This window comes from Zalophus californianus, chromosome 3 (genome assembly GCF_009762305.2).
Source record: "Zalophus californianus isolate mZalCal1 chromosome 3, mZalCal1.pri.v2, whole genome shotgun sequence".
In the NCBI taxonomy this organism is placed as follows: domain Eukaryota; kingdom Metazoa; phylum Chordata; class Mammalia; order Carnivora; family Otariidae; genus Zalophus; species Zalophus californianus.
Window position 1 is genome coordinate 188,864,613 of NC_045597.1, and position 25,120 is coordinate 188,889,732.

The 25,120-nt window shown below is 48.9% G+C and overlaps 1 protein-coding gene and 1 long non-coding RNA gene across 2 annotated transcripts in view; one reads left to right on the plus strand and one right to left on the minus strand.

The window, feature by feature from the left end:
* Positions 1–25,120, plus strand: part of TRPM8 (transient receptor potential cation channel subfamily M member 8) — an 89,247-nt gene that overhangs the window by 42,793 nt on the left and 21,334 nt on the right. Inside the window, exons 12-21 of the mRNA XM_027590139.2 lie at positions 3,158–3,448; positions 4,240–4,335; positions 5,143–5,272; positions 6,830–6,975; positions 9,482–9,594; positions 9,978–10,194; positions 16,849–16,940; positions 18,065–18,206; positions 19,259–19,430; positions 20,576–20,753. Coding sequence (XP_027445940.2) covers positions 3,158–3,448; positions 4,240–4,335; positions 5,143–5,272; positions 6,830–6,975; positions 9,482–9,594; positions 9,978–10,194; positions 16,849–16,940; positions 18,065–18,206; positions 19,259–19,430; positions 20,576–20,753 — 1,577 coding nt within the window. The remainder of the gene's footprint in view (positions 1–3,157; positions 3,449–4,239; positions 4,336–5,142; positions 5,273–6,829; positions 6,976–9,481; positions 9,595–9,977; positions 10,195–16,848; positions 16,941–18,064; positions 18,207–19,258; positions 19,431–20,575; positions 20,754–25,120) is intronic.
* LOC113920028 lies at positions 18,950–20,896 on the minus strand. The gene is made up of 3 exons (XR_003519205.1): positions 20,549–20,896; positions 19,228–20,152; positions 18,950–19,082 (listed from the first exon to the last, which is right to left on the minus strand). It is a non-coding gene; the product is annotated as an uncharacterized LOC113920028 (long non-coding RNA).

Below are 25,120 nucleotides of genomic sequence, written 5' to 3' on the forward strand. Positions count from 1 at the left end.
GACTCTAGACTCTCAGCCAAACAAGCACCTCCAATACGGAAATTGTATTGTCCAATAAAAACTATTTTTTCCCAGTAGACTGATTCTTTTCACTTTTAATTTGATCAGAGGTATGTAAGACTGCATTTTTAGCAGTGTCCTCTCGTGTACAGCTCAAGGTAAATCAGCCTTAGGAGCTCTGTTCAGTAGGAACAATTACAACCCATCACCCTTGGATCTGCGAGGCTGTGTGCTGCTTTGTTGTCTGCTCTTTTGGATCAATCTAAGTCGTTAGTCGGCAGTGAGAATCTATTGAATTTTATACGTGTATGTGGAGATCGGAAGGTTTGTGTATTTCATGATGTTCATCCTGCATAGTCAGGTTCAGCAAACACTTCTAGGCTCTTTGTTGCAGAATCAGATGAAGACTTGGTTTATATTAATACGTTATCAATTTTAATAATGTAAAGTAATGGCTTATGGATTTTTAAATTATTCATCCCCGTAGCAAACATTATCCTGTGTTTGGTCTTTGCAGTAGAATGAACTCTATTGCACGCTGCAAGGCTTTAGTAAGTAGAGAGAAGGTAGAATTATAAGTAGATCGAGTTAATTGATTTGTAAATTAATCCCTTTGTGTGAAATGTTCTATTTAAGTAAGGTCAGATGGTGCATATAAACATAAATTTAGGCATATATTGAATGGTACATTTAATTGTATTAACTCTGCTAAAGATAGTTCGGGGTGAAGGGCGTAATGGCTAAGAGAACGGACCCTGGACCCAGTCCATCTGCATGACTTAGCCTCTGCAAGTCACTTAAGCTCCCTGTACCTCAATTTCCCTCTACGTGGTGTGCTGGAGTCAGCTCATGTTGGCTTGCACGAGCTGACTGCTAAGGATTCAGAGAGTTTGTGAGTCAGTTGTTAAATACAGTCATTATTAAAAATTAAATTATATAAACTCAGACTTAAATTTTTGTATTAAAAACAAAGGCAATAAATAATCAAAACGCATCACTTTCTACTTATTTTACTACATTTGCTATTATGTGTGCTCTGGAAGTTGTTTAAATCTGTTATATCTTCATGCTGGAAATACTAGACAGCGGGGTGCTTCTCCACGTCTGTTCGCAATTCTGCCTTCAGTGAGGTCACACTGGTGGCTGAAAATTGGGCATAGTGGGAGGATTTGCACCACAGGAATTGGCAGGTACGACAAATCAGGGCTTATTATTTTCTCTCAGAGATGTGGTTGTTAAACATTTACCCGCACCCCAGCTCTCATCTGATAATGAAGCTGATGATCATAGAATCAGAGCAGTACCTACCTGATTGGATTGTTCTAATGATTAAATCAGATCGTGTTTCTGAAGCGCTTAGGACATTGGCACATATTAAACACTACATAAGTATTTGTTGAAAAACAAGTGAAAGCCTTTGGAATCATGGTAATATTTGTGTGAAATCTTACCCCCCACACCAACCCATAGCAGGAATGATCTCATTCTGCCGGTTCATAATCCAGGACTCCATGAATACCAGCGGATCGAGTTACTGATATTTTTTTTTGAAGATCTGTTCTGACCTCAAATCTCTGAAAAGATCTTGACCTGTGTTAGCTCATTTCACCCGGGCAAGCACCTGTTTTATAGAAGAGCAAGCTGAGGCTCGGAGACACAGTCTTGGTCTAGGTCACACATCTAGATAATGGTAGAACCAGGATTTGGAAACAAAGATGTGTCTGACTGCAAAGCTTTTCTCTTTCCCCGTCTGCCGCGGTTCTCACAGTGTGGTCCCCGGACCGGTGGCGGCATGGGCATAACCTGGGAACTGGTGAGCAACACACATCTTCAGACCTCACCTCAACCTGCTAAAGCAGAAATTCTAAGATAGTCTCTGGCAACCTGTGTTTTAGTTAGCCCTCCAGGTGACGCTGATTGAAGTTTGGGGACCACTGCCCTGTCCAGTGTGTGACCAAGGGGAAAGCAAACGATCTAGAAGGATATGGGAAATGCTGGGCAATGGGACACAAGCCTTGAGGACAGGGGCGAACGTACAGCTGCCTCCTGCCGCCCCAGGGCAGCCACCCTTTCCCTCTCCTATCCCACCTGGAGCCACAGTGTGGGGACTTAGGGGACACGTGACCATTCCCTCTCTAGGCAATGTGTGATCCCCAGCAGTCCATCATGAGGCAGAAATAGTTAATGCTGCCCTTGGCAGGGGATGTTCACCGAAAGCTGGCATCAGGCAAGCATTGTGAGTGGAGCGGGCTGTGTGGACAGTCATGAGGAGTGTGTGTGTGTGTGTGTGTGTGTGTGTAGGGGGACTTCGGGGACTAGAGACTCTAGGTCCTGGGAGTGGCTGCCCTTTAGTGCCAGCTGATGGTTCTCCGTGTTGTCAGAGTTTCTGGTTTTCCCTTCTAAATCTGGATTTTGAAGCTGGAATGTGGGGATATTTATGAACCTTCTAAATGGTAATGTTGGCAACTGAATCAAACGGTGAGGAATATTCTGGAAGGTGTGAAAGCTAAGGTGGCCTGTTGCCCACTGGTTTGTGTCTGAGGTAAACACTAATCATCTTTAATAAGAGTCTCAATAAGCTCCTATGGGATAGGTTTATCAGGGAGCCCAGCAAGTGGAGGTAAAGATAAATAATACCCAGGTGTAATTGTCAAGTGTCCCAGTGACTTACTGCGATGTAACATGACCAGCCCTTTGCCTGGTGGTGCGTAGCTAGAAGGACAGCTCCCAAGGTGCAGAGCGAAGAGCGGGCTGGTGGTCCTTTCACAGTCAGTGACTACTGTAGACTTCAAAGAGATGGTGCGAGCCGCATTGCCCCTGCGTGCTTCTTGTATGCCAGGTGCTGGGGTAACCTCCTGACCGACATTCTCCGCACCTAATTATCTCTCCTGTGCAATAGCAAGAGGCCAGGTCACCTTCAAGCCCACATCTGGCTGACCTCAAAGATTCCACCTTGCCACTTCCCTGTCTGTTTGAACTATGATCCAATGTTGTGTTAGAGCTGAAAAGATAAAATTTATTCCCAGAACAAGATTAAAAGAGAAGTTGAAGGTACTCTTACTTTGTAGCTGGAAATGCGATGCGATTGAGAAAGAAAACACTTTGTGTTTCCTTTGCCGGCCGTGGGGTCTGAGCCCCCTCTCTGCTTTCTCCGCAGTCGGCTGACCTTCAAGAGGTCATGTTTACGGCTCTCATAAAGGACAGACCCAAGTTCGTCCGCCTCTTTCTGGAGAACGGGTTGAACTTGCAGAAGTTTCTCACCAATGATGTCCTCACTGAACTCTTCTCCAACCACTTCAGCACCCTCGTCTACCGGAACCTGCAGATTGCCAAGAATTCCTATAATGACGCCCTCCTCACATTCGTCTGGAAACTGGTGGCTAACTTCCGGAGAGGCTTCCGGAAGGAAAACAGAAATAGCAGGGACGACATAGATGTAGAACTTCACGTATGTACCGGGGCGGGTTGTCTGCTTTTGAGTCTTCCCACAAAAAATATCTCCATCTTTCTCACTTCTTCCCTTATTGCCACAAGTAGGTAGCATGTAGGCACTGTTAATTTTTGCTACTGCCTTTACTTAAGGTAACGAGTCTACCTGGTGAGTTGTCTGATATCTTGCTCTAAGCTCTGTGCTATACTTCAAATTACTGTTGCAATTTTTCTTAATTACAAAGCTTGGTGTGGGACACACACTTTCTGAAGGCATCTAACAGGAAGAGGGACAAATGAATGGCTCCCTGTTCATGTCTCAGCCTTTTGGGTCTGATCAATTGCCCATGTAAAAGTCGGCCAAGTTTTCCTTTGTAGATAAAAGGGGCAGTGAATATTTCCAAAGGGATAATCCAGGTTCCCATCCGGGAGGCTGTTTGTGGAGGTACCACCTGAATTCCCCCAGGCCTTCGTGTTTCAACCACAGGCGGTTCTTTTTTTTGTTTGTTTGTTTAGTTTTTAAATTGCTGTTGGCACATGTTTCTACCCTTTGTGCCTTTCTGTCTAGTCATACATCATCTTTTATGATAGGTAAGAGATTTTGTGTCAAATTATCCTACCTGGTGAGTTGCAGTGATGAAAATCACACCACTGTGCGGCTGGGATGGATTCATATACCAATACAAGGAGCCCTCCACACACGGGGTGCTCCCTTGGGGCATCCTGATACCCGCTTTCGTTCTTATGCCAGTACATGTACTAAAGGGACATTCCATTCGCATGCTGACCACACGCTCTAACTCCTCGCAGGACGTGTCTCCTATCACTCGGCACCCGCTGCAAGCGCTTTTCATCTGGGCCATTCTTCAGAACAAGAAGGAACTCTCCAAGGTCATTTGGGAGCAGGTAAATGTCTAGGTCCATGCCAAATTTACCCCAGATGCTTGCTTTCTTGTGGTTCTTTTGACCTCAAAACTCACATGCCTAATCTAAGACATCACCAATACAATGGAATGTCTTATGTCAAGTGAATGTGGTTGTGCCTCTGTTTCCATGTTGGTGGAGGTGTGGTTGCGAGGGGAGGTCCCTGGAAGGTAGCTGCGCTTGGTGGGCAGCCCAGTAGGCACTTGCTTCTCAAGTGTGTGTAGGTGTGGGATTGTTTTCCGAGTAGATACAGTTTTGAAGTTTAATTTAAAAAATTAATTTCTAGTTTTATTGCATTAGAGGTAGGAAGTAGGGCTTGTTTAAATTCTGTTTTGGGGAACTTACTGAGATTTTTCCTTGTGATTTAGTACATTATGGTTTATGTCAGTTGTGGAGAAGCTACCTTCTCCATTATTAGAACATACAGTCGGATATTGAGTATAGAGTTCATACGCAGTCTTACGAACTACGTTGTCGGCTCTCCCGTGTCCTCATCCAGTCTTCCTGTTTGAGCTGCGACTGTGTGGTGCTGGGCAGTCAGGCCTCATGCTGTCAGTTTCTCATGGCATTTATCTTGATGTTTTCTTTTCATGTGCTAATTCCACGTTCACGACTGTGAGTACCTTCAGGGTCCAAGACTGTTTTGTGTACATTGCAAATTTTACTCTGAATCATTCAAATTTCACCACTTCCTGCTTTTGCCATGAGTTTGTCCTTGTCTGACATTAATGTTGACTTGACCACTTCAAGGGATGATGAATTAACTAACATTATCCACCCCTCTAAAAGACTAGGGGCTGCACTCTGGCAGCCTTGGGAGCCAGCAAGCTTCTGAAGACTCTGGCCAAGGTGAAGAATGACATCAATGCCGCGGGGGAGTCCGAGGAGCTGGCAAATGAGTACGAGACCCGTGCAGTTGGTGAGTCTCCAGGAATGGGCCACCGCAGTGGGCGCCCATGTGGCAGGGGGCACGCACGCACCTGTTGCACTCATGCCAGGTGGCAGAGGTCAGCGGCATGTCCAGACTCCCCTCTCTGGCCTGATTTAGGGGCTGCAGGCCACATGGTCAAGGGTGTGCATGCCATGGCAGAAGCCAGAGGCTCCTTGGCCCTGCCACTTACTGATGTTTCCAAGAATGGACGCAGGATAACGTGAGTGTCTCATCTCACAAGCTCCAGGGCCACACACGGGCTAGATCTAAGAAACTCAGCACCCCAGCCTGGGGGCAGGGAAGGAGTGTTTTTGGATGCTTTTGAGAAACTGTGACAGATCTGAGATTTTTGCCTGACTTGCAAGTTATCAAGCTGGCCTGTCCGTTTCATAGAGAGAAGACCCCACACCCCCGGGTCAGGGACATGGATGGTTTATTACTAAGGGCCCAGGCAGCAGCCAGAGCAGCATCGTGGGTTGGTCCCCATGCCTTCATTCCCATGGAGTGACATGACTAAAGGCTGCTGTTGCCTACCTTGCAGCTCCCCCAAAGTTTAGGGGACTAGGGGCTTCTCCTGGGGCCTCAGGTGACCCACCCATGCTCCCCTCCAGGGCGCGATTGCTCATTACCTGGAATGGAATGGGGGAGAGGCAATGTTAAGCAATACCCTTCTGAAATGTCTGTCTTCTGTTTGCTGTTCAGTCATCCTTGACCAAAGCTTGTCAGTGCTGTTTGCTCAGAAGGTCTGGACCATGCAGGAGCATGAGAAACCCAGAACAACTGCCTCCCGATGACAGAGAGTTTGGGCCTGCTCAGTTTTTCCTTTTTCACTTGGGAGTTTCCAGTTCACAATGGGGCACGCTGCAAAATGCACACCTCTTTGTCTGTTGTCTTATGTGATGAACAAAATACTTGTGCGTTTGGCTTCTCTGTGTTGGCAAAAGGGTGTCCAATCGTTCTTTTAATAGACTAAAATTTCGAAGATATTTTATTAATTTCTGATGAACTTCAGAAAATGGATCTCAGTATTTTGACTTCTAAAAAATTTCCCGTCAGGATTTATACTCCAATTTCTATCATTAGGTCTCGAAATGTAAGCACACCTTTAATGCAATAGGTCAGTGTTTCTTACACTTGTTGGTTGGTTGGTTGGTTGGTTTGCACCGGGTGCCTTGTGGGGCAAAGAGCCCTCACCAGGGATCACAGAGAATGTAAATGGAGGGAGGTGGAGCTGCTCTGGTGGAGGGAGCAGAGGGTCTGCATCCCTCCCCAGTGCTGAGCCCCACCAGAGAGTGGGGGGGGGCTCCCCGTGTTCCATGCAGCTCAGTTCAGTGGGCTTTTATCAACACCTGCTGCCATCAGGAGCTGTGTCGAGCGTGGTGGGCCTCCAGAGTCCCTTTGTTCAGCGAGGGATTACGCGGTGCCCGCGTTCTCTATGCCTTTTAGAAGCCAGGCTTTTCCCGAAGTCAGGGCTCCGTTGTGGGGGCGGGGCAGGCCAGAGCTGTGTCTTTGCCAGCGCGGCTCCCAGTGGTAATGTCCCTGCAGAGCTGTTCACGGAGTGTTACAGCAGCGATGAGGAGCTGGCGGAGCAGCTGCTCGTCTACTCCTGCGAAGCCTGGGGCGGGAGCAACTGCCTGGAGCTGGCTGTGGAGGCGACAGACCAGCACTTCATCGCCCAGCCCGGGGTCCAGGTAAACGGCGTGCAGTCACCAAACGTCACCTCCAGAAAGGGGCCCTTTCAATCAGACGCTATTTGTGGTGTTAAACAAGACAGTATTAAAAGCAGACCTTCACCTCCGCTCTGAAAACTGTAGCAGGGAAAACTGAGTGCCATTCCAGGAGATGGCAGCACAGAGGCGTTGGGAGAGACCCCCCCGCTTCAGGAGATGGTGGGGGAGAGGCGGGGGAGGAAGAACAGGCTTGGAGTTTCCACAAAGCTCACAGTACGGCACCGGCACCGTAATCAGGGGCTGGGTCTCTGGATCCCACGCCTGGGTCTCAATCCACTGTGTCCCCAATTATGTGTGTGGTGATGGGCCACGGCACACAAGCTCTCTGAGCCTTAGCTCCCTCGTCTGTAAAGGAAGGGTTGCTGGGTTCGGTGGGGTAGATGTGACAGGTGCCAGCCCCCGACTTCGGTGCGTGCTGTTATAGTTATTATGGGTAGTAACGGCACAAGGGGAACCAGCAGGAAATGGGTAAAGCCAGCCCAGAGGTTTCCTGCACTGAGTGAAACTAATGACGGTTTGCACTTGGCGTCTCAGCTTGCAGAGGGGAGGTTTTCCCACCCATAATCCCAGTTGGAGGGGTCTGGGTGTGAAGCGGGGGGGTAGGAAGTTGTGGGCAGACGGACCCTCATCTGTCACACACACATGATGTGCGTGATTGCGTTTGATCTTCACAGCATGTGTGGAGGCGGAGGTCATCTCGTTTTACTGATAAGGACTCAGCTGTTCAGAGAGGTTCTGGAACGTTCTCCAGGTTGCACTGCTAGGAAGTAGCAGAGCTGAGATTTGGTTCCATGTTGATTGTCCATTTTGTGGACTTCCCGTTACGCCGTGCAGCCAATAATTAGCAAACTTAGCAAGGCGTTTGTGAAATAAGTCCATTTGCTGCCACAGCTAAGCGAGAGTAAATAGCAGCAGTCATCAGTGACAAGGGACACACAAAGAAAGACTCTTGCTATTGCTGTTTTAGCCTCTGCACCGTAGCGCATTGGAGTGAGGCTGGCACTGGGGTCGGGATTACCCAGGGCGCTGGGCTGGAGGCCAAGGTGGGCCACGCTCTGCTCACAGCTCCTTTGGCCCCAAGCCCCATCTTGCTGGTGCCCCAGAGCTTGGGGCTGGGGGAGGCTGACTCTTGACCTTGTCCAAGCTTACCGGTCCCAGGGGTTTCAGCCAGATGCCAATTCATTAATATTCATGGGAAATCTCACTGCCAGACACATAGCACCAGGGAGCTGGCTTCCTGTGCGCAGGCTGCTGCCTGGGGTCAGATGTTGCTGGCGGCCGTGGAACCCGAGCCAGGGGAGAAACTTCTGTGACTGGAGGGGCCTAGTGATGCCGCTAGATGTGTTCATCACCTCCGCAGGAGTATAAGAGTGAGGAAGGCTGGAGTGAGGAAGGCTCTCTTTGTTTGGCTCTCTGAGAAGCGGGCCCCAAAGCAAGGATTTAAATGCAAGGAGTTTGTTTTGGAGGTGAGCCTGGGAAGTGCATGCAGGCGGTGGGGACAGTGAGAGGGGCAAGGGAAGGAAGCAGACGCGGGTGTGCTAAGGAGCAAGTTGCCACTGTGCTCAGCGGGGCTCAACCCCGTGGAGACTTCCCGGGTCTGCATGGAACCTGTCCTGGTGTGGCAAGCAAGCCGGCATTGACCCACCAAGCGCGGTTTGTCCTTTGTAGGGGCTGCCCCTCATGGGCCAAGCACATGCTTGGCTGCAGCAGCCTAGGCAGAGCCTGGCAGACTCCCCGGAAGAAGCAGCTTTTGCGAGAGGGAAGGTCTGATGGGGCACGCGGGCTCTAGTCTTCCCAGCCAGTGCGTCCATGCCAATCCCCTTCTGACGAACAGGGCTGTTTTTGAGAGCTGTGGGTTCCTTTGATGTGGACCAGTCTATGCTCACCCTTTTGTGTTGCCATGAAGTGCGCGTCTCGGAGGCAACCTGAGTTTTCTAATTCCCACCTTTGTGGGAGGCCCCGTTCCACCTCTCCGGGTTTGGTAGTCTGGGAAGAGCTTTTTCATGCATTTTGGCTCCAACTGATGTTGAGACGCCAGCTGTCGTCCCGTTCCTGTCACCTGTTTGCCTCCAGCAGTGAGTCCTGGGGGTCCTGCAGGTAGCACCGGACGGGTGTGTGAATTTGCAGTCATGGAGGAGGAAGGAGCCAGAAGGACGCTTGTTTAAACTTACATAGAAAGAATTAGAGGTGGTTAAAATTCATAGCTTTAGGGAGTTTGGACTCACACAACCTCTATTTTAAAGTTCATAGAACCCAAGTTGGGAAAGGACTGAAAATCAAACAGACTTGTGAACGGTTTTATCGTATCCCCTCAGAGTCCAAGTAACTGATATCAAAGGAGAGGACCTTAATTTGGAGAGTTATTTATTTTGAAGGGGTGCCAAGGACCGGGAAGAGGGGTTGCATACCATCCTGAATTTCGTTGCATTAATGAGGACCCGTGTCTTTTGTCTCTGTCTCCCTGTAGAATTTTCTTTCCAAGCAATGGTATGGAGAGATTTCCCGAGACACCAAGAACTGGAAGATTATCCTGTGCTTGTTTATTATCCCCTTGGTTGGCTGTGGCTTTGTATCCTTTAGGTACGAAACCGAGACACATGATCATGTGTGTGAATGTGTATGTGTGCACACGCTCTTATGTAAAGGGTTATAAAGCCTGGAATTTAGGACATTCTCGGGAAAGCCTACACAGTAGGGTGGGGGATCTTCTCTGGCTTTTCCTGAGTTTGATTTCAAATAGGTAATCGTAGAGGTATGTCTTCAATATCTAAGGCAGAATTCAGATTTGTTGATCCTAGAAGGCCAGAGGCTGAGTTTTGGCTGGGATGCTCTTAGAAGGCAGTTCTGGCTCCCCTACCCCAGGCTCTGGGCCTGGGTTCATCTGTGTTCAAGAGGAGGGCTGCAGCCCCCACAGGAGGCGATGCTCCAGAGGCCAGTGACGGTGCTCTCACCTTTCGGTCCAGGAAAAAGCCCATCGACAAGCACAAGAAGATCCTGTGGTACTACGTGGCCTTCTTCACCTCCCCCTTTGTGGTCTTTGCCTGGAACGTGGTCTTCTACATCGCCTTCCTTCTGCTCTTTGCCTACGTGCTGCTCATGGACTTTCACTCCGTGCCGCACTCCCCTGAGCTGGTCCTCTACGCACTGGTCTTTGTCCTGTTCTGCGATGAAGTGAGACAGGTAGGACAGTCCCCACGTGAGGCACCTCCTCCTTTCCTTAGCAGGTGGCATCTTCCTCGAGCCAACGAGGAGCAGAAGTTCCTTCTGAAGCTCCAAAGTCGTGATTTTTCTAAAGCAAATGATGCATTTTCAAGCATCTTAGCACTCCAGTGAGGTTTCTTAGCACCAAGCTCACTCCTTGCTGATTAATATTAATTGATGGAAATGAATTACTCAGGATTGGGAATGTGTTCAGAGAGAAGATTGACCTTGGACTGTAAACCCACTCCTGCTATTACCATCACCAGGGGAGGCAGGCGAGCTGGGGGGGACTTTCAAGCTAAGAGCATCTTAATGCCCAGTGTGTCAGAGTGACAGTGTTGGAAAGTCATATAAGTCCCTGCAGATTTCAGGGAGTGCATGTGAATTATTCATGGTGCTTTTCTGCAGTTTTTTGGGATCTGCATTTTTTGGCAGCCTCTCCCCGCCATCAAACCCAAAACTTTAGCCCAGGCAGGCCTGGCCCATAGCAGGTGCTCAGTTAGTCATGGTTAGATGGATAAATGTTGATGGTGTAGGATGATGCTGTCCCTAAACCATTATGAAAAGTCATCCCAGAAACTTCTCAGACTCAGTGATTATTTGAACACTGCTATTACTGTCGCTTCTGTTGTCCCTCCCAAGCCCAAACTCATCATCGTACCCATTCAGTAAGTATGCTGATGTTTACACGGTACTATGACAGGCGCTACAAGAGATTTGGAGGGGCACAGAACGCCATTCCTGACCTCCGGAGTTGTCGCCTAGTGTAGGAATCCTAAATTGCTTTCAGCTATCATGCCAAGTCTGATGGACTTTTTTTTTTTTTTTTTTTTTGTGGCTTCCAGGGGCCCTGGATGGAGGATGATTCTGACTTTTTCTGTTCTCCGCAGGAGAGTGTCTTGATCGATTATCAGTGTGTGCTGTGGGCAGGAGGGCCGGCAGGAGTTCTTGGCACCAGCGCCCTGCCTCTGCCCTCCCCTGCCGAGCAGGTGCAGAAGGGGGATAGAGATGGGGTAGAGGTGGAGGGAGAACAAGACAAATGACACAAGTCAGTGCTGAACATGGACAGGTACAGGCTTTCTGTCTCCAACAACGCCCCCCAGGACAGGGCCCGCCCGATGGGTGGGGGACGCTACGAGCTCACATCAGTCTCTTGAAGACCCCACGTAGTGGCTCGTGAGGTCACAGCTCCATCGAGGCGCATGGGGGTTGGGACTTCAATGTGTGAATTTTGGGGGTGCAGTTCACCCCATAACCCTTCCATATAGGCTCTTCCTCCTGGCTGTCATTTTTGCTAGTTCTCCTTCGACTTACGTGTGTCGGCAGCCAGGGGGGTGAAAATATCGTGCTGGGGAAAAGCAAAGACAGAAGGGGATTCAACATTTAAAGCGGGAATGGGCCCAGGCCAACGCGAGGAAGTAAGGGAACAGCACCCTTTTTACTGGGAATCTCCTGAACACCGTCACAGGAGCCGGCTCTGCACAAAGTCACGCGTGTTCCCTTCTCCTAACCTGACGTGGCCGGGTTCTGGGGTCCTGCCTTCCTCCACTTCCAAAGGCACAAAGAGAAAAAGACAGCATTCCCAGGGCAGCTTTTGCAGAGGAAGGAGGTAAACGGTGAGGTTGGAAGGCTTTGTTGCGCTGGAGGGGGTGATGCTCTGTCCTCCGGGGCTTGGTGGTGGTGGGGCAGGTCTTTCAGCTGCAGTGTCCATCCGGTAGTGAAGCTGCTGCCAGAGGCCTTGACGGGTCTGTGGAAGCAGGGGGAGCTGGAGGGGCCACCCGGGAGGTCATGCAGGACTCTGAGGGGCCCCAGGTGGTTGGAGTCACGCATGTGAACCGGAGCTCGAGTGGGCTTTTGCACATTCTGGGGAGCGGTGTGGGGTGCCAGGAGAGGCATGGGGTTTGTGGAGACTTGAGCCACACACCCCGTGGTTCTGGTTCTGGTTCTGGTTTCTTCACATCAGGTGACCAGCCCAACACCTTAAATGCCGTCACTGAATAGGATCACATAACAAGGAATTCATAGCCTGGGGGGGGAAAAGTCATGGGTACTTATAAATAAGCAGGGAGAGAGAGAGAGAGAGAGAGAAAGAGGGAGTGGGGTGGGCACAAAAAGCCAGCAGAAATTGCACACAGACAGTATGGTAATAACTTACTTAATTTCTTTGATCTTTTGGTTCCTCATCCCTGAATGGGCCTCTTCCCTACCGCGAGAGATGATGGCGAGGAGCAAGAAGCCTGATGCCTTTCGTGGAAGCCTTGTGGGTCTCGTCCAGCACCAGCTCCTCTGCCTGCTCCCTTTGCGTTTCTCCAGTTCCTCATGCATACACAGCTGTTGGCCAGAAGCGAGTGGCCTGGAAATGGCCCGATGCTGATGTTTGTTTCTTATTCATATTTGACCCTTCGGGGCTAGTGCGAGGGAGGGCATCGGTGTATTTCTGGCAGGTGTGTGTATGTTTTTTAAGAAATGAGTTGACGAGCAGGGTCTTCCTAATTCAGTCCCAGAGCTGTGCTGTGACTGGGAGCCGGCAGGGAGCCACAGCGGTGGCTGGCGAGGCCAGAGCGGGGGAGATGCGGGAAGCCTGGCATGCCGGGGCTCAGAGGTACCCTGGGGAGCAGAGGCTGCATTGGTGACTGCTTCTTGCAATGGCTGGCAAAAAGTAAAAGGTTCTTTTCTTGCTTTTCCCACTCCTCATTCGTGCTTCCCGTTATTTCTCTATCAGTCTCGGGCCGAACCCTGTCTCCCTCTCCGCACTAAGGTACAGAAGCTGCTGTGAAGGTCCAGACGTTGTTTGGTTCCTCCAGGCATTGAAAGAAGTCATGAGGCCTGGAGACAGGACTTATTCTGGGTTGCTTTAGAGGACAGGGGTGGGCACGGATGGAAGATGCAGGGAGACCCGTCTTGGCATAGGGCAGACACTTCATTCATGCATTCCTTTTATTTATTTATTTATTTATTCCTTTTAATTATTTATTGAGCACCTACTAGGTGCCAGGCACTGTTCTAGACACTGGGGATACAGCAATGAACCAAACACACAATTATCTCTGTCCTTATGTAGCTTTCTGCCAGATAAAGAGGATTGGCAGGGTCATTTCTGAGAGCTTCCAAGGAGAGAACAGCACTGCACAATGAGTCATACGTTTACTGGGGGTTTGGCCTAGAGGATTTGAAACGTGAAATTTGAAGTCCTTAGGTCACAAACATCTCCATACAATGTTGTATGTACATTTAACTACTAAGTTGTTTGTCTGAAGGAAACTCAAGACAAGTACATGTTGTTTGGAGAAGGACCCTGGGCAGACAGTGTGAGGTGTTGCCCAGGTGCAGTGTGAAGTGTCGCCCAGGAGTGTGAGGTGTTGCCCAGGTGCAGTGTGAGGTGTTCTCCAGGGGCAGTGTGAAGTGTTGCCGAGGAGCAGTGTGCAATGTTCTCCAGGAGCAGTGTGAGGTGTTCTCCAGGAGCAGTGTGAGGTGTTGCGCAGGTGCAGTGTGAGGTGTTGCCCAGGTGCAGTGTGAGGTGTTCTCCAGGGGCAGTGTGAAGTGTTGCCGAGGAGCAGTGTGCAATGTTCTCCAGGAGCAGTGTGAGGTGTTCTCCAGGAGCAGTGTGAGGTGTTGCGCAGGTGCAGTGTGAGGTGTTGCCCAGGTGCAGTGTGAGGTGTTGCGCAGGTGCAGTGTGAGGTGTTGCCCAGGTGCAGTGTGAGGTGTTGCCCACGAGCAGTGTGAGGTGTTGCCCAGGTGCAGTGTGAGGTGTTCTCCAGGAGCAGTGTGAAGTGTTGCCCAGGAGCAGTGTGAGGTGTTGCCCAGGTGCAGTGTGAAGTGTTGCCCAGGTGCAGTGTGCAATGTCCTCCAGGTGCAGTGTGAGGTGTTGCCCAGGTGCAGTGTGAGGTGTTCTCCAGGAGCAGTGTGAAGTGTTGCCCAGGAGCAGTGTGAAGTGTTGCGCAGGTGCAGTGTGAGGTGTTGCCCAGGTGCAGTGTGAGGTGTTCTCCAGGAGCAGTGTGCAGTGTCCTCCAGGTGCAGTGTGAGGTGTTGTGCGGGTGCAGTGTGAAGTGTTGCACAGAGCGGGGACACTGAGTAGAGGGTAGGGTGGGCAGGTGGGAAGGCACCTCAGGGAGAGAAGTGAGCTATAGGGTGCCTGGGTAAGGTAATGCACTTCCTAGTCATTCCGGGGGCCTGCCGGGAGGAGGCGACGCTCACAGGTTCTGGCTGAGTCCCCCTATTCTGTCTACGGGTGATGTTCGAAGGGGAGGGTGATAACGTGGGTGTGTAGGTTCGAGCAAATGTTTCTTTTCTTTCCTTTTTAAACATTATTTTGAACAGACCAGTTTAATTCAGCAGTCCTGTGTATTAAGGAGATGATCCTGTGTATTAAGGCGCCTTGGGCTGAGGGCTGGGATCGGGGATTCAAGTCCAGCTCTGCTGTGGGAGAGCTGATCCTGCAGTCTGTGAGCCGGGCGGCGGGACATGGCCTCCAAGAGTCTCCTCGTTCAAGGAATCTGACGCTCGGGGTCGCTGTTTCTCTTCTGGCTGCAGGCTCCCGCGGCTGGAATCCTCAGGTTGCTTTCCTCTGCTGACCTGGCGCTGTCTTAATGAACATAATTCACACTTGTTAGGAGAAAAAGAGAACCGAACGGGATGTTACCTGTTGTAGCTTGTGACTGGGTATCACAAAGCCTACTCTCCTTATGTCTCCTTCCTTTGGGGCAGATGTAATATACGGAGTTGAAATTTTCAACCAAGGCAGTTCATAAGTACAAATGCCCAGTAATCAAATTGTGGATGTTTATGTAACATGAGACGAGTTGCACCATCCCTTTGTGGAAAACGCTGTTCAGTCTTAGGGCTCATTGAATCCCCAAATCCTGAAAGATATGGTGAAATGTGGTTCTGGTATTTTATGAATATAGCCTCTCTCTGTCATTCTGTTCAGAAAAGAGGCCTCTATTCATTAAAAAAAAAAAAAAAAAAAAAATGCTTTCTCACTGCAGCGGTGCCTCCAAGCCCCAGAATCGATCTATTTAGAGTTTTTCCCATCGCTCAGGCCAGGCTTCTGAGAGGCTGAGCTGGGCTGGGGCTGTGGCTTGCCCTATACATATCTGCCTCCCGGACCAGGGTTTTGGAAGGGGAGCGGGGGGCAGGTAGGGCCTGTCCCACCCACTCTCATTTCGCAGACGGTTCTTGGTGGGTCATCAGTGAGACTGGGACCACCCCAATGGATGGTGAGGGATGCTGACTCGGTTTCTGGACCCACCCATTCAGCCATCCCACAGAGGAGTGTGGTCACCACCCTGGGGCTGGGAGAGATTTTATTTCCTTGGGGCTTGATTGCGTAAGGCCCCCATCACCTTTGTCCACCAAAGCTGTTGTTTGCATTTATAAATGAAGAAAAGGAAATACTTTTTGAGAAATGGATGATGTTTCTTGAATCCCTTCCAAGTCTAAAGTTGTAGGATCTCTGTGGGATGTAGGGAAGCAGCGTAAGGCTCAAGATGAAACTCTCTGAGACCCAGAACCCCTGAGGCTGACACTTGCTGGCCGTCTGCCTCAGGCAAGTTCCTTAGCTTCTGTTTCCCTATGCCTTGTTTTCGGGGACAGAATAGGAAACGTGATATCTGAGTATCAGATGGACCCATAGAGGTGCATTCATTTAGTGAAATAGTAAGGTTCGAGCTGATGACACTTCCTTGGTGTTGGTTTCTTGCCTTACACAAGGCAGTATGTTGGTTTCCTTACCTGAGCTCCCCTGGTCTTTGTCCCAGCTCCCCTCCAGTCCTGACCACGTTTCATTTTCAGGATGTCTAATGACTGCGTTTGCCTCGGGGCCAGTGGCTTCCTTGAGAATTCCTGTTGCACCTAATCTGACGTCCTGTGTGCCAGGAGCCTGGCACAGGTGTTTGGAATCCTGTGGGCTCTCAGTACATGTGTTTGAAATGGACGGATGAACGAGAGGGTCAGAGGTCCCCCCGGAAGCCCCCAGACCCAGCAGACAGATCACCAAGAGGCTGTCCAGATGCAGTCTTCTCCTGGATCGTCCTTTCTCTATCTCCTGACATGCTTTCTTCTAAGAAATCATGCCAATTATACATGCATGATGAAAGGATCACTGAGGCACACTGTTCCCGTCATTTCTGCAAACATTTCTGCTCTTACCAGGTGCCACATACAACCCCCGTGTGCAAATTAAAAAAAAAAAACAACTTTTTATCAAGATGTTTTATTGCCATGTGCCAAAAAGTATTTATGATAAATACACAACTCTATGATGACAACAGTATGGCTAATACCCTCTAGAGTTGTGCAGTGCACAGCTTACACCACTGTACTGGATGGCCTGGGTATATACTACATTTGCCCACACAGGTTGGGCCCACTGTCTGCGGGTTCATCTTTAAAGAACAGTAAGGATGCATGAGTCCCTTTTCTGACTTTGTCAGCAACACATGCATAACGGAACAGCAAGTGTGCAACCTACTTTCTAATCCCCCTGGAATATCGTGGGGCATGTGGTAGGGCATACTGTCAGCTCAAAAAGGATCTGGGAAAAAAAAAATGTGTGAACATTTAAAAAAAAAATCTGGAAGCAGTTGATGTTTCCCAGCTGCTGATGTTCTCTCTCTGTCCCTTTCCATGCTGCAGTGGTACATGAATGGGGTGAATTATTTTACTGACCTGTGGAATGTCATGGACACACTTGGGCTTTTTTACTTCATAGCAGGCATTGTGTTTCGGTAAGTCGGCCTCACCATCTTTCCCAGTTTCAGGTGCTTTTGGATCTTCTTGGGTGGAGAGGTGAAGAAAAGATCTTTGATATTTCAAGCCCAAAATGAGCCTGTTTCCCCATTCTCCCCCATTTCGAGATTATTGCAAACGCCATAGTCTTGGCCTCTTCGAGACACAGCTTGGTTGGAATAAAGTTGCATCTCCTCTCTGCTCCCTCCTGGTGATACATACTTGAGAAGATCTTGGCCGTATGTCTCTTGGTGCGTACGGAATTTGCTGGAGATGATTAGAAATTGAGGAGAGTCATATAATCTTTGAAAATGCTCTTCTGCTTGGATGCTGGCTATGGAGGCTGTCCTCCCAAAGCCAGAGGATAGGATGAGAAAAACCAATCTAGAATCACCGTTGAAAAGCAATGTGTACTCCATGTGGGAGAGAAATCGAGGCATGCCCAGACCGTGGCTTACATTGCCCATGCCCGCCTCCCTCCAGGCCTGCCTTCCCCCAGGTAGCTTCAAGGTAAAGCTCCTGGTCATACCTGAGCTGCACGCATGGTGTCCCCTCGCAGAGAAGCCTCACTCTTCATGTTTATGCCTACCCATGCTCACTCTGCAATTTGAAGTGAGTAAAAACTCACTTTCTGCTTGGGTTCAGCATTTGAACCAGATAATTTCTAGAGAATTCCAGGTAGAAGGCATATATAGGTTTCAATGAACACAATTGCAAGGGGCCAGCTAATCAAATGATCTGGCGCCAATGAGGTAAATCTCATTACGGGAAACCTGGCAGAGCCACTTCCCAGGTGGTTGGGCAGGGATGGGGATTGGGATCATTACAGGGGCTGCAGGAGCCGGGAAGTTAGCGATAATGTGATTGGGTTCTTGCAGTAGCAGTGTTGGAGGGTGAGGGATCCAAGGGTAAGAACCTCTAAAAGCTCTATCTTATGCACTGTCATTGCTTTCCTGGAGGCCATAGGAGCAGAAGACCAGCGACCGACAGGTGGTGTCCTTGGTCTGTTTCCACTCACTCCCAGGCCCCTGACTCTGTTTCTTCGTGTTTGGTTATTTTTAAAAACAAAATTTTGAACTGTTTTGTCAATATCTCACACGTTCTGCTCCCCTTCCTTCCATAGGCTCCACCCTTCTAATAAAACCTCTTTGTATTCCGGACGAGTCATCTTTTGCCTGGATTACATTATATTCACTCTAAGGTTGATCCACATTTTCACCGTAAGCAGAAATTTAGGACCCAAGATTATAATGTTGCAGAGGATGGTAAGAACGGAGAATATTTGTGGTTGTCATTCTCCTTGCTAGAACCAGAGTTCCTTCTGTTGTCGGTAGAAGGGTTTTGCCCATAGACATGTCACAATCGGGAAGGTTTGCTTTCCTTGATGTGTTTTTTGTCAGGGACCTCTCTCCCAGCTTAAAATTTAACAAAAGGTGACTAGTAGGAGCAAGTGGTTGACTAAGCACATTGCTAAGAAAGATATCTATTCAGATTTTACTCTTTCCCAGGCGCTTTCATTTGCGTCACATGAGTCAAACTGAGTCACAGCTCAGTAAGAGCATGGGCAGGATAGGGATGTTTATACCCATTTTATAGATGTGGACCATGGAGGTTAATATGTTTGTCTGGAGGTGTGCAGCGGATTAGGGCTTCAATTCTACAGCCACATAGTATAGACACAGGATGAGTACTACCGGCCCTGTTTCACAGGGACGCCCAACAGAAAGATAATTACACACCGAAGACGTTGGTTCCCTAAGCTTGTTTTCCAGATGACCCACACCTCCCGTGCTTCTGTCTTTAAATCAGATGGGCATTTGGATTAGCTCATCTGGAGGTTGCTTTCCAACACTGAGGTTCTTTTGAGTTTGTGGTTTTAATTCAAAGCATATCTGAGGCATCAAGTCACCATGAAGTCATGCTGTGTGTGCAAAAAGTTAAAAAACGTGAAACTGTGCGTTCTTGTCTCATAAAGATAGTTTTTATTTTCTTTAAAAGAAGCACTGAGGACACAACGTAGGGATTTCAAGAATGGGAGCATGATGAGAAGTAGAGGACAGGTACTCTGGGTTGGGTCCCTCTTCTGCTCTCAAGCTGGTCTCTCTTCCAGAAAGTTTCTGTTGCTGAGCTGGTTTGGAGACCTACAGGCACAAATGCATCAGTTTTAATTCTGGAAGATAGATGTCCCAAGACCGCCATTTTTAAAATTAGGGAGAACACTGGGTGACTGGAACCTCCGCCCTTCCCTGGGGTCAAATGAGCAGACGGGCCGCGGGGGGCACACACCTGACTCCATTCTCTTGTCCTCCCTTGACAGCTGATCGATGTGTTCTTCTTCCTCTTCCTCTTTGCCGTGTGGATGGTGGCCTTTGGTGTGGCCAGGCAAGGGATCCTCAGGCAAAACGAGCATCGTTGGAGGTGGATATTCCGCTCAGTTATCTATGAGCCCTACCTGGCCATGTTCGGCCAGGTGCCCAGCGATGTGGATGGTGAGCCTGACTGGGCCTGGGCGGGGACATCTGGGAGCAGGTGGTTGCTTCCAGAACCAGCCCCCAGGGCTCCCTTCTCTGACCCACAGCAGGAGTTGGGCCAATACCAGGGAGTGAAAGTTGACCCTCACAACCTTGTCTTTGTGTCTGAGCGGGATTTTCACGTCCGCCTTGCCAGTGTGCCCAACAACGTTAGTCTGCAATTTTGGAAACTTCTTGAAAATAGCGTTTCTTAGGTTTTCAACAGCGATGTGGCAATTGACAGCAAAGAAACTCACTAGTGTAGAAATGGGTGTTGTGAGTTGTACTGTTATATAACTGGGTGCCCATTTATTTCCAAAAGAGCAGCATTGAAAATTTTGCTCGGGAACCTGGAATTTCAACTTCCGGCCTTTGCCTCTGCTGAGCATCTTTTAGAGGCAGGATGATGTGGTGCAGATGACATCAATGTGCACACGCCTGGTTTACGTGCAGAAAGTATAGGGCACATGGAGCCCAGCATGTGTCTTGAGTGAGCTGTCGAAAGCATCTTTATGATGCGGACAATAGCCTGGGCTTGTCATGTTCTGTCCTGCCAGGACACGATGATCCCGACGCTTCCCCCGCCCTACTGGTCGCATTTCTCAGCTCCCTGGTGTTTTCTCCATTATCCTTGTGGCCTCGGGCTGTCCTGGCCTCTTCTGCTGCACCCTCTTCCAAGACCTCAGCTCTTTACCTGTGTCCTGATGGGGAGGCACGTTGTTGGCATTATTTCCCTTCTGCGTGCTGTACTCACCATTTTACCTGAGGGAGCACATTTTGTCCTCAGCACAACCCTACACCCCAGTGGCTTTAGTCCTATGTGAGGACTTGGACTTTCTCCAAGGCCCCCATCCTGGGGTCTGTCACTACCGTTCGCACAGTTGTGCAAATCCCGTCCTTGATCTCTCCTATGATTTCATCCCTCATCTCCAATTCATCAGCTCATTCGGTTGATTTTATCTCATCAATGTCTATGAAACCTGAACACTTTTTACCATCCCCATCGCTCCAAGCCCTCCTCGTTACGTGATCCTTGTTTTGTGCCCCCTGCCCCACCCCGGGGTGCTGTGGTACTGCCCCCTCCAGAGGGTCCTCACTTTGCCTTTTGGTTTCTACATCCTCAGGTACCACGTACGACTTTGCCCACTGCACCTTCACTGGGAATGAGTCCAAGCCACTGTGTGTGGAGCTGGATGAGCACAACCTTCCTCGGTTCCCCGAGTGGATCACCATCCCCCTGGTGTGCATCTACATGCTCTCCACCAACATCCTGCTGGTCAACCTGCTCGTTGCCATGTTTGGGTAAGTGCTCAGTCATGAGTTTCTCGGGTGTTCATGGTGTGGCAGGCCATGTGCCAGGCTGGGCTGGAGGAACCAGGAGCAAGGCCATGAAGGTCCACCCTTGAGCAACTTGTGTTAGAGCTAGAGCTTAGGGGACTGGTGGTCTGGGGAGGGGGTGCAGTCTTAAAGGTACCATATTAAAAATATGGTATGTCCCTATTTGCTGTGCTATAAGCTTATATGACCTCACAGCCAGGTACCTGTGACACGCTCCAGCATGTTCAGATCCTGTATGTCTAGCACGCATTCAGTTGTCTCCCTGAGCGCCATGATGTGGGCAGGGTGCTGATGCAGTGTAGCGCAGCTCCTCCCCAACCTCCTTGTTTTCTGTGGACTCGGTGGTGTGGATTCTAGGGTTTAAAGGACTCAGCCTCTAGTTAGTTGCTGCTTTGAAGTTTTTCAGTTTTTTTAAATAATTTTTTTGCAGATTTTATTTATTTGAGAGCAAGCGAGAGAGTAAGTGAGAGAGAGAGAACGAGCATGAACATGGGTGAGGGGCAGAGGCAGAGGGAGAAGCAGACTCCCTGCTGAGCAGGGAGCCCGATGCGGGACTTGATCCCAGAACCCTGGGATCATGACCTGAGCCGAAGGCAGATGCTTAACCGAATGAGCCAGCCAGGTGACCGAAAGTTTTCAGTTTAAATACAGATCGCAAGAGCAGAGTCAGAAGAGTGACTTTCTTTTGGGGCTCATGTCTAATGAGGTGGAGGGAGAATATGATGGTTAATCTAAAAAAATTTGATTGCCTTTGGCAGCTTTCCTTACTACTTTTAGAAAATCATGATTTTCGTTTCCCTTCATCTTTCTTCGGAGGGTTTCCAGGGGCTCCAGGGTAGTTAAAGTGCGAGCACCGTATTATGTTGCGGCTTTAAGGTAGGTAGCCATTTTGAGTATGTGATCCCAGCACAGACAGATGGAGAGACAATTTAGCAATGAAATATTCTTGTTAAACCTTGGGGTGGAAGAGAAACAGAATCGGAAACTGAGAAACTGTGAAAGACAAGATAAACACTTTTGATTTCATAAAGCAAGTGTTGAAGGTAAAGGTTTGCTCTCAGATGACGTCCACTGATAAGTGATAGAATGGCGGAAATGTGTGGTGGCCAAAGACTTTAGATTCCTAATATAGCAAAAGCTTCTGCAAATTGGTAGCAGAAAGAAGACCCAATAGAAAATTGGCAGAGTAAGTGTAGTCCGGAGAAGGACAATTCAAATGGCAGAAAATCACATGAAAAGGGGCTCCATCTTGTTGATGGGAAGGGCCCAATGAAGCCAACAAGATGCTGGTCTAGGACTCATCAGATGAGCAGAAATTTTAAAAAGCCATTTGTGTTGGGGATGAGGCTGGGAAATGGGCATTGCTGCTGGCAATGTGAATTGCCTCTAAGTCTGTGGAAAGTGATATGAAAAGAGTTATTAAGAGAAAAAACACACAAATCTTTGACCCAACTCTCTCACATCTGGGATTCTATTCTAAAAACCTATGTACAAGGATGCATGTTAGCTCATTGTTTGATGCCTATTGATAGTGTGATGGTCGAATAAAGCTTGTTACAGATGACTGTGTTTTGTGCAGGTCTTACAAAAGGTAGACCTCTATTTACTGACTTGAAAGGATGATATTTTGTTAAATATAAAAAGCAAATTGCAGACAAATTTTTATGGTATAATCTCATTTCCTTCCAGTAAAGAATAAGAAATGAAAAGAATCAAGTATGTATTTCACTTTCACAGTGATCGTATATTGCTTTCAGAATTTAGAAGAGAAATAAGAAAAAGACAGTTGTCACATAGAGCCCTGGGCTCCTGAGAGACACAAGGATTGTGGATGAGGGTCAGTCGCCTCCCTTCACACAGGGCTGGGGGGGAGCATGTGCCTCTGGGGATGTCACCCACCTATCAGGGTGAGCAGTGAGTGGCCATCTGGTCTTCCGGTGTACAAAGAAACCCTCCTCAGGCCAACCTCTACACTGTCATGTTTCTAAAATGTCACTGCTCTACTTAAAATTCTGGAAGGATTTTAGTATATCCCTATAGCTCTCAGGGTAAATTTCAGGCTCTTCAGCTTTTTCCCAAGGCCCTCCCGGACCTGGCTTTTGAGCACACCCAGGCATCTCACTGTTTGTCCCTGGGAGGCACCCAGGTGTCTGTCCCAAAACAGGGTGATCTGTTGCATCTGACACTCTGCAAGTGCCGGTCCCTCTGCCAGGATTACTTGCTCCATCTTGACTGTCTCTTGCCCCAGTCCTGCTGGCCTTTTAGGGAGCTATGCATCATCCTTTGCCTGAGTGGTCCCCAATGCCCTCCTTTGTGTAGAGACTCCTTGCACCCCTTGTGCAGTGACAACCTTCTCTCCTTCAGGATGGTATGTTCTAGAGGATGGAGATTAGGCCTGTCTCAGCACCTGGCAGCTTGTGGGTTGGATGAGTGAAAAGAACGGGGCTTTTCCCGGGTTTAGTTCACTATTCGGTTATCTCTCAGGAGCCTGGCTTCTGGGTCTCATACTCCCTGAGAAGAATCAGTGGTGAATAACAGACCGGCAAGGGCTTCATTACATAAATGTATAATGTCTGTTCCGTGGCAGGCGCCTGGACCATGGAGATCATGTGGCTGTTATTTCCACTTGGACTTAAAGAGGGAATGGGCCACCTTCTCCACCATCACCTCCAGCTGGTGGCCAGGTGACTCAGGAGTCAGGAAGCTAGACGGCGTCCTAGTCTGAGCTGCAGAGACAGGTGGCAGAGGCTAGGTGATCAAGAGTCCATGTGAGAGCATGATGGGAGGGCAACTCCCAAAGTTGAAGCTAGGGCAGAGAGGAAAATGGGGTGGTGCGGGGTCCCATCTTACAGTGATGACACACCCTCACGACCTTTACATCAATCACTGGCTAGATCCTGTGAAATCTGACCACGGAGATAATTTCCACAGAAATTAAACAAAAGGGCTGACAGCCCCCAGTGCCAAACAGCTGAGCGACACTAATTTGGTAAATCTCAGAGAGGCACCGAGTAGAGGATTACTTAGAGCTGTCCTGAATCTGCGTGCTGTGAGATGTTCACAAAAGCCCTTCTCGGGGACCACGCCACATGGGTAATCCATTATCTGTATCACAATCATGAACTGATAGAACTTGGAGCCAGGAGGGACTGGAAGCCAGCCTGTCATTTTCATGTTGAGGAACGGGATGCCGGGCAGCCCCATGTCCACAGCTCTGGCCACACTGCTGTCCATTCAAGGCTGGATGCAGTTCTCTTCCTCACGAGACCCCAGCCACAGCATGGTTCCTTCCTGTCGCCCTATTCAGCGCTTCTTGGGGGCATCCCTTCCCTGGGGGCGCCTTCTAGAATAGTCGTGGGTTCAACCAGGGGCCTTTTCTTCATTAATGCCTGTTCTGGGAACTTGTGAGCAGCTAGAGCCACTCCCTTACCATCCTTGGGCTAAATCATCAGAACGCTGTTTCTGATGGTGGTGGTCATTGTTCTGGGCTTTGTGAGGCCACGGCCCCAGGCTGCGACCCCTGCCTGGCACCACATCCAAATATTCATGTAAAAGCGTGGCCATGCACAATGGCAACCTTGTGAACTGTAGCGTAAATGTGCACTTGGGAATTTTAAAGCAGTGTTGGAGTGCTCTCCAGATGGTATTCAACGGGGAGAGGTAATGGATGTAAACCTCTGTGATTATTCTGCATTACAGTTATCGATCACAGGCCCTGCGTGGCTTATCAGAGCATGAAGTGAACTTAAAGTCAGTAGATGACTCTGGGTCATCTCGACACGCAGCTGATGCTTGCGGGCACCATGTCCTGGAGATAGATCCACCCTATGCGTTTCTTCCAAAGATGACGGGTCAAACATGCTCTGATAGAGGATAATTTCTGTGACCCAAATATGTTTTAAGCTTAGGAAAAATACGTGTTCATTATGAATATGCAGAAAAATAGAAAAAAAGGAAATAATCACCTGGTACCCACTAAAGGTTTGGTGCCTCTTCACCCGGCTAAGGAGAGCTCTTGAAATGGATTAAAAAAAAGGGGGGGGGCAGATAGTGTGATCGTAAGAAGAGCTCATGTTTACTGATACTCCTCTGCGCCTGGGTGTCCAAGTGCCCATCATGGGCTACCTCACTTAATTATCGATCATTTTTGTGTAGGTGTGGCTTTCTTATTTTACAAATGAGGAGTTGGAGGCAGAGAGAGGTTAAGTCTCTGCTGTTAAGGGAGTTGCTGGGCACATAAACAGATACATATAATATAATACAATAAGTAATATGATGTAGTGTAGCAATATAATGTAATAGAATGGAACACAGTATCATATAAGCAGCCC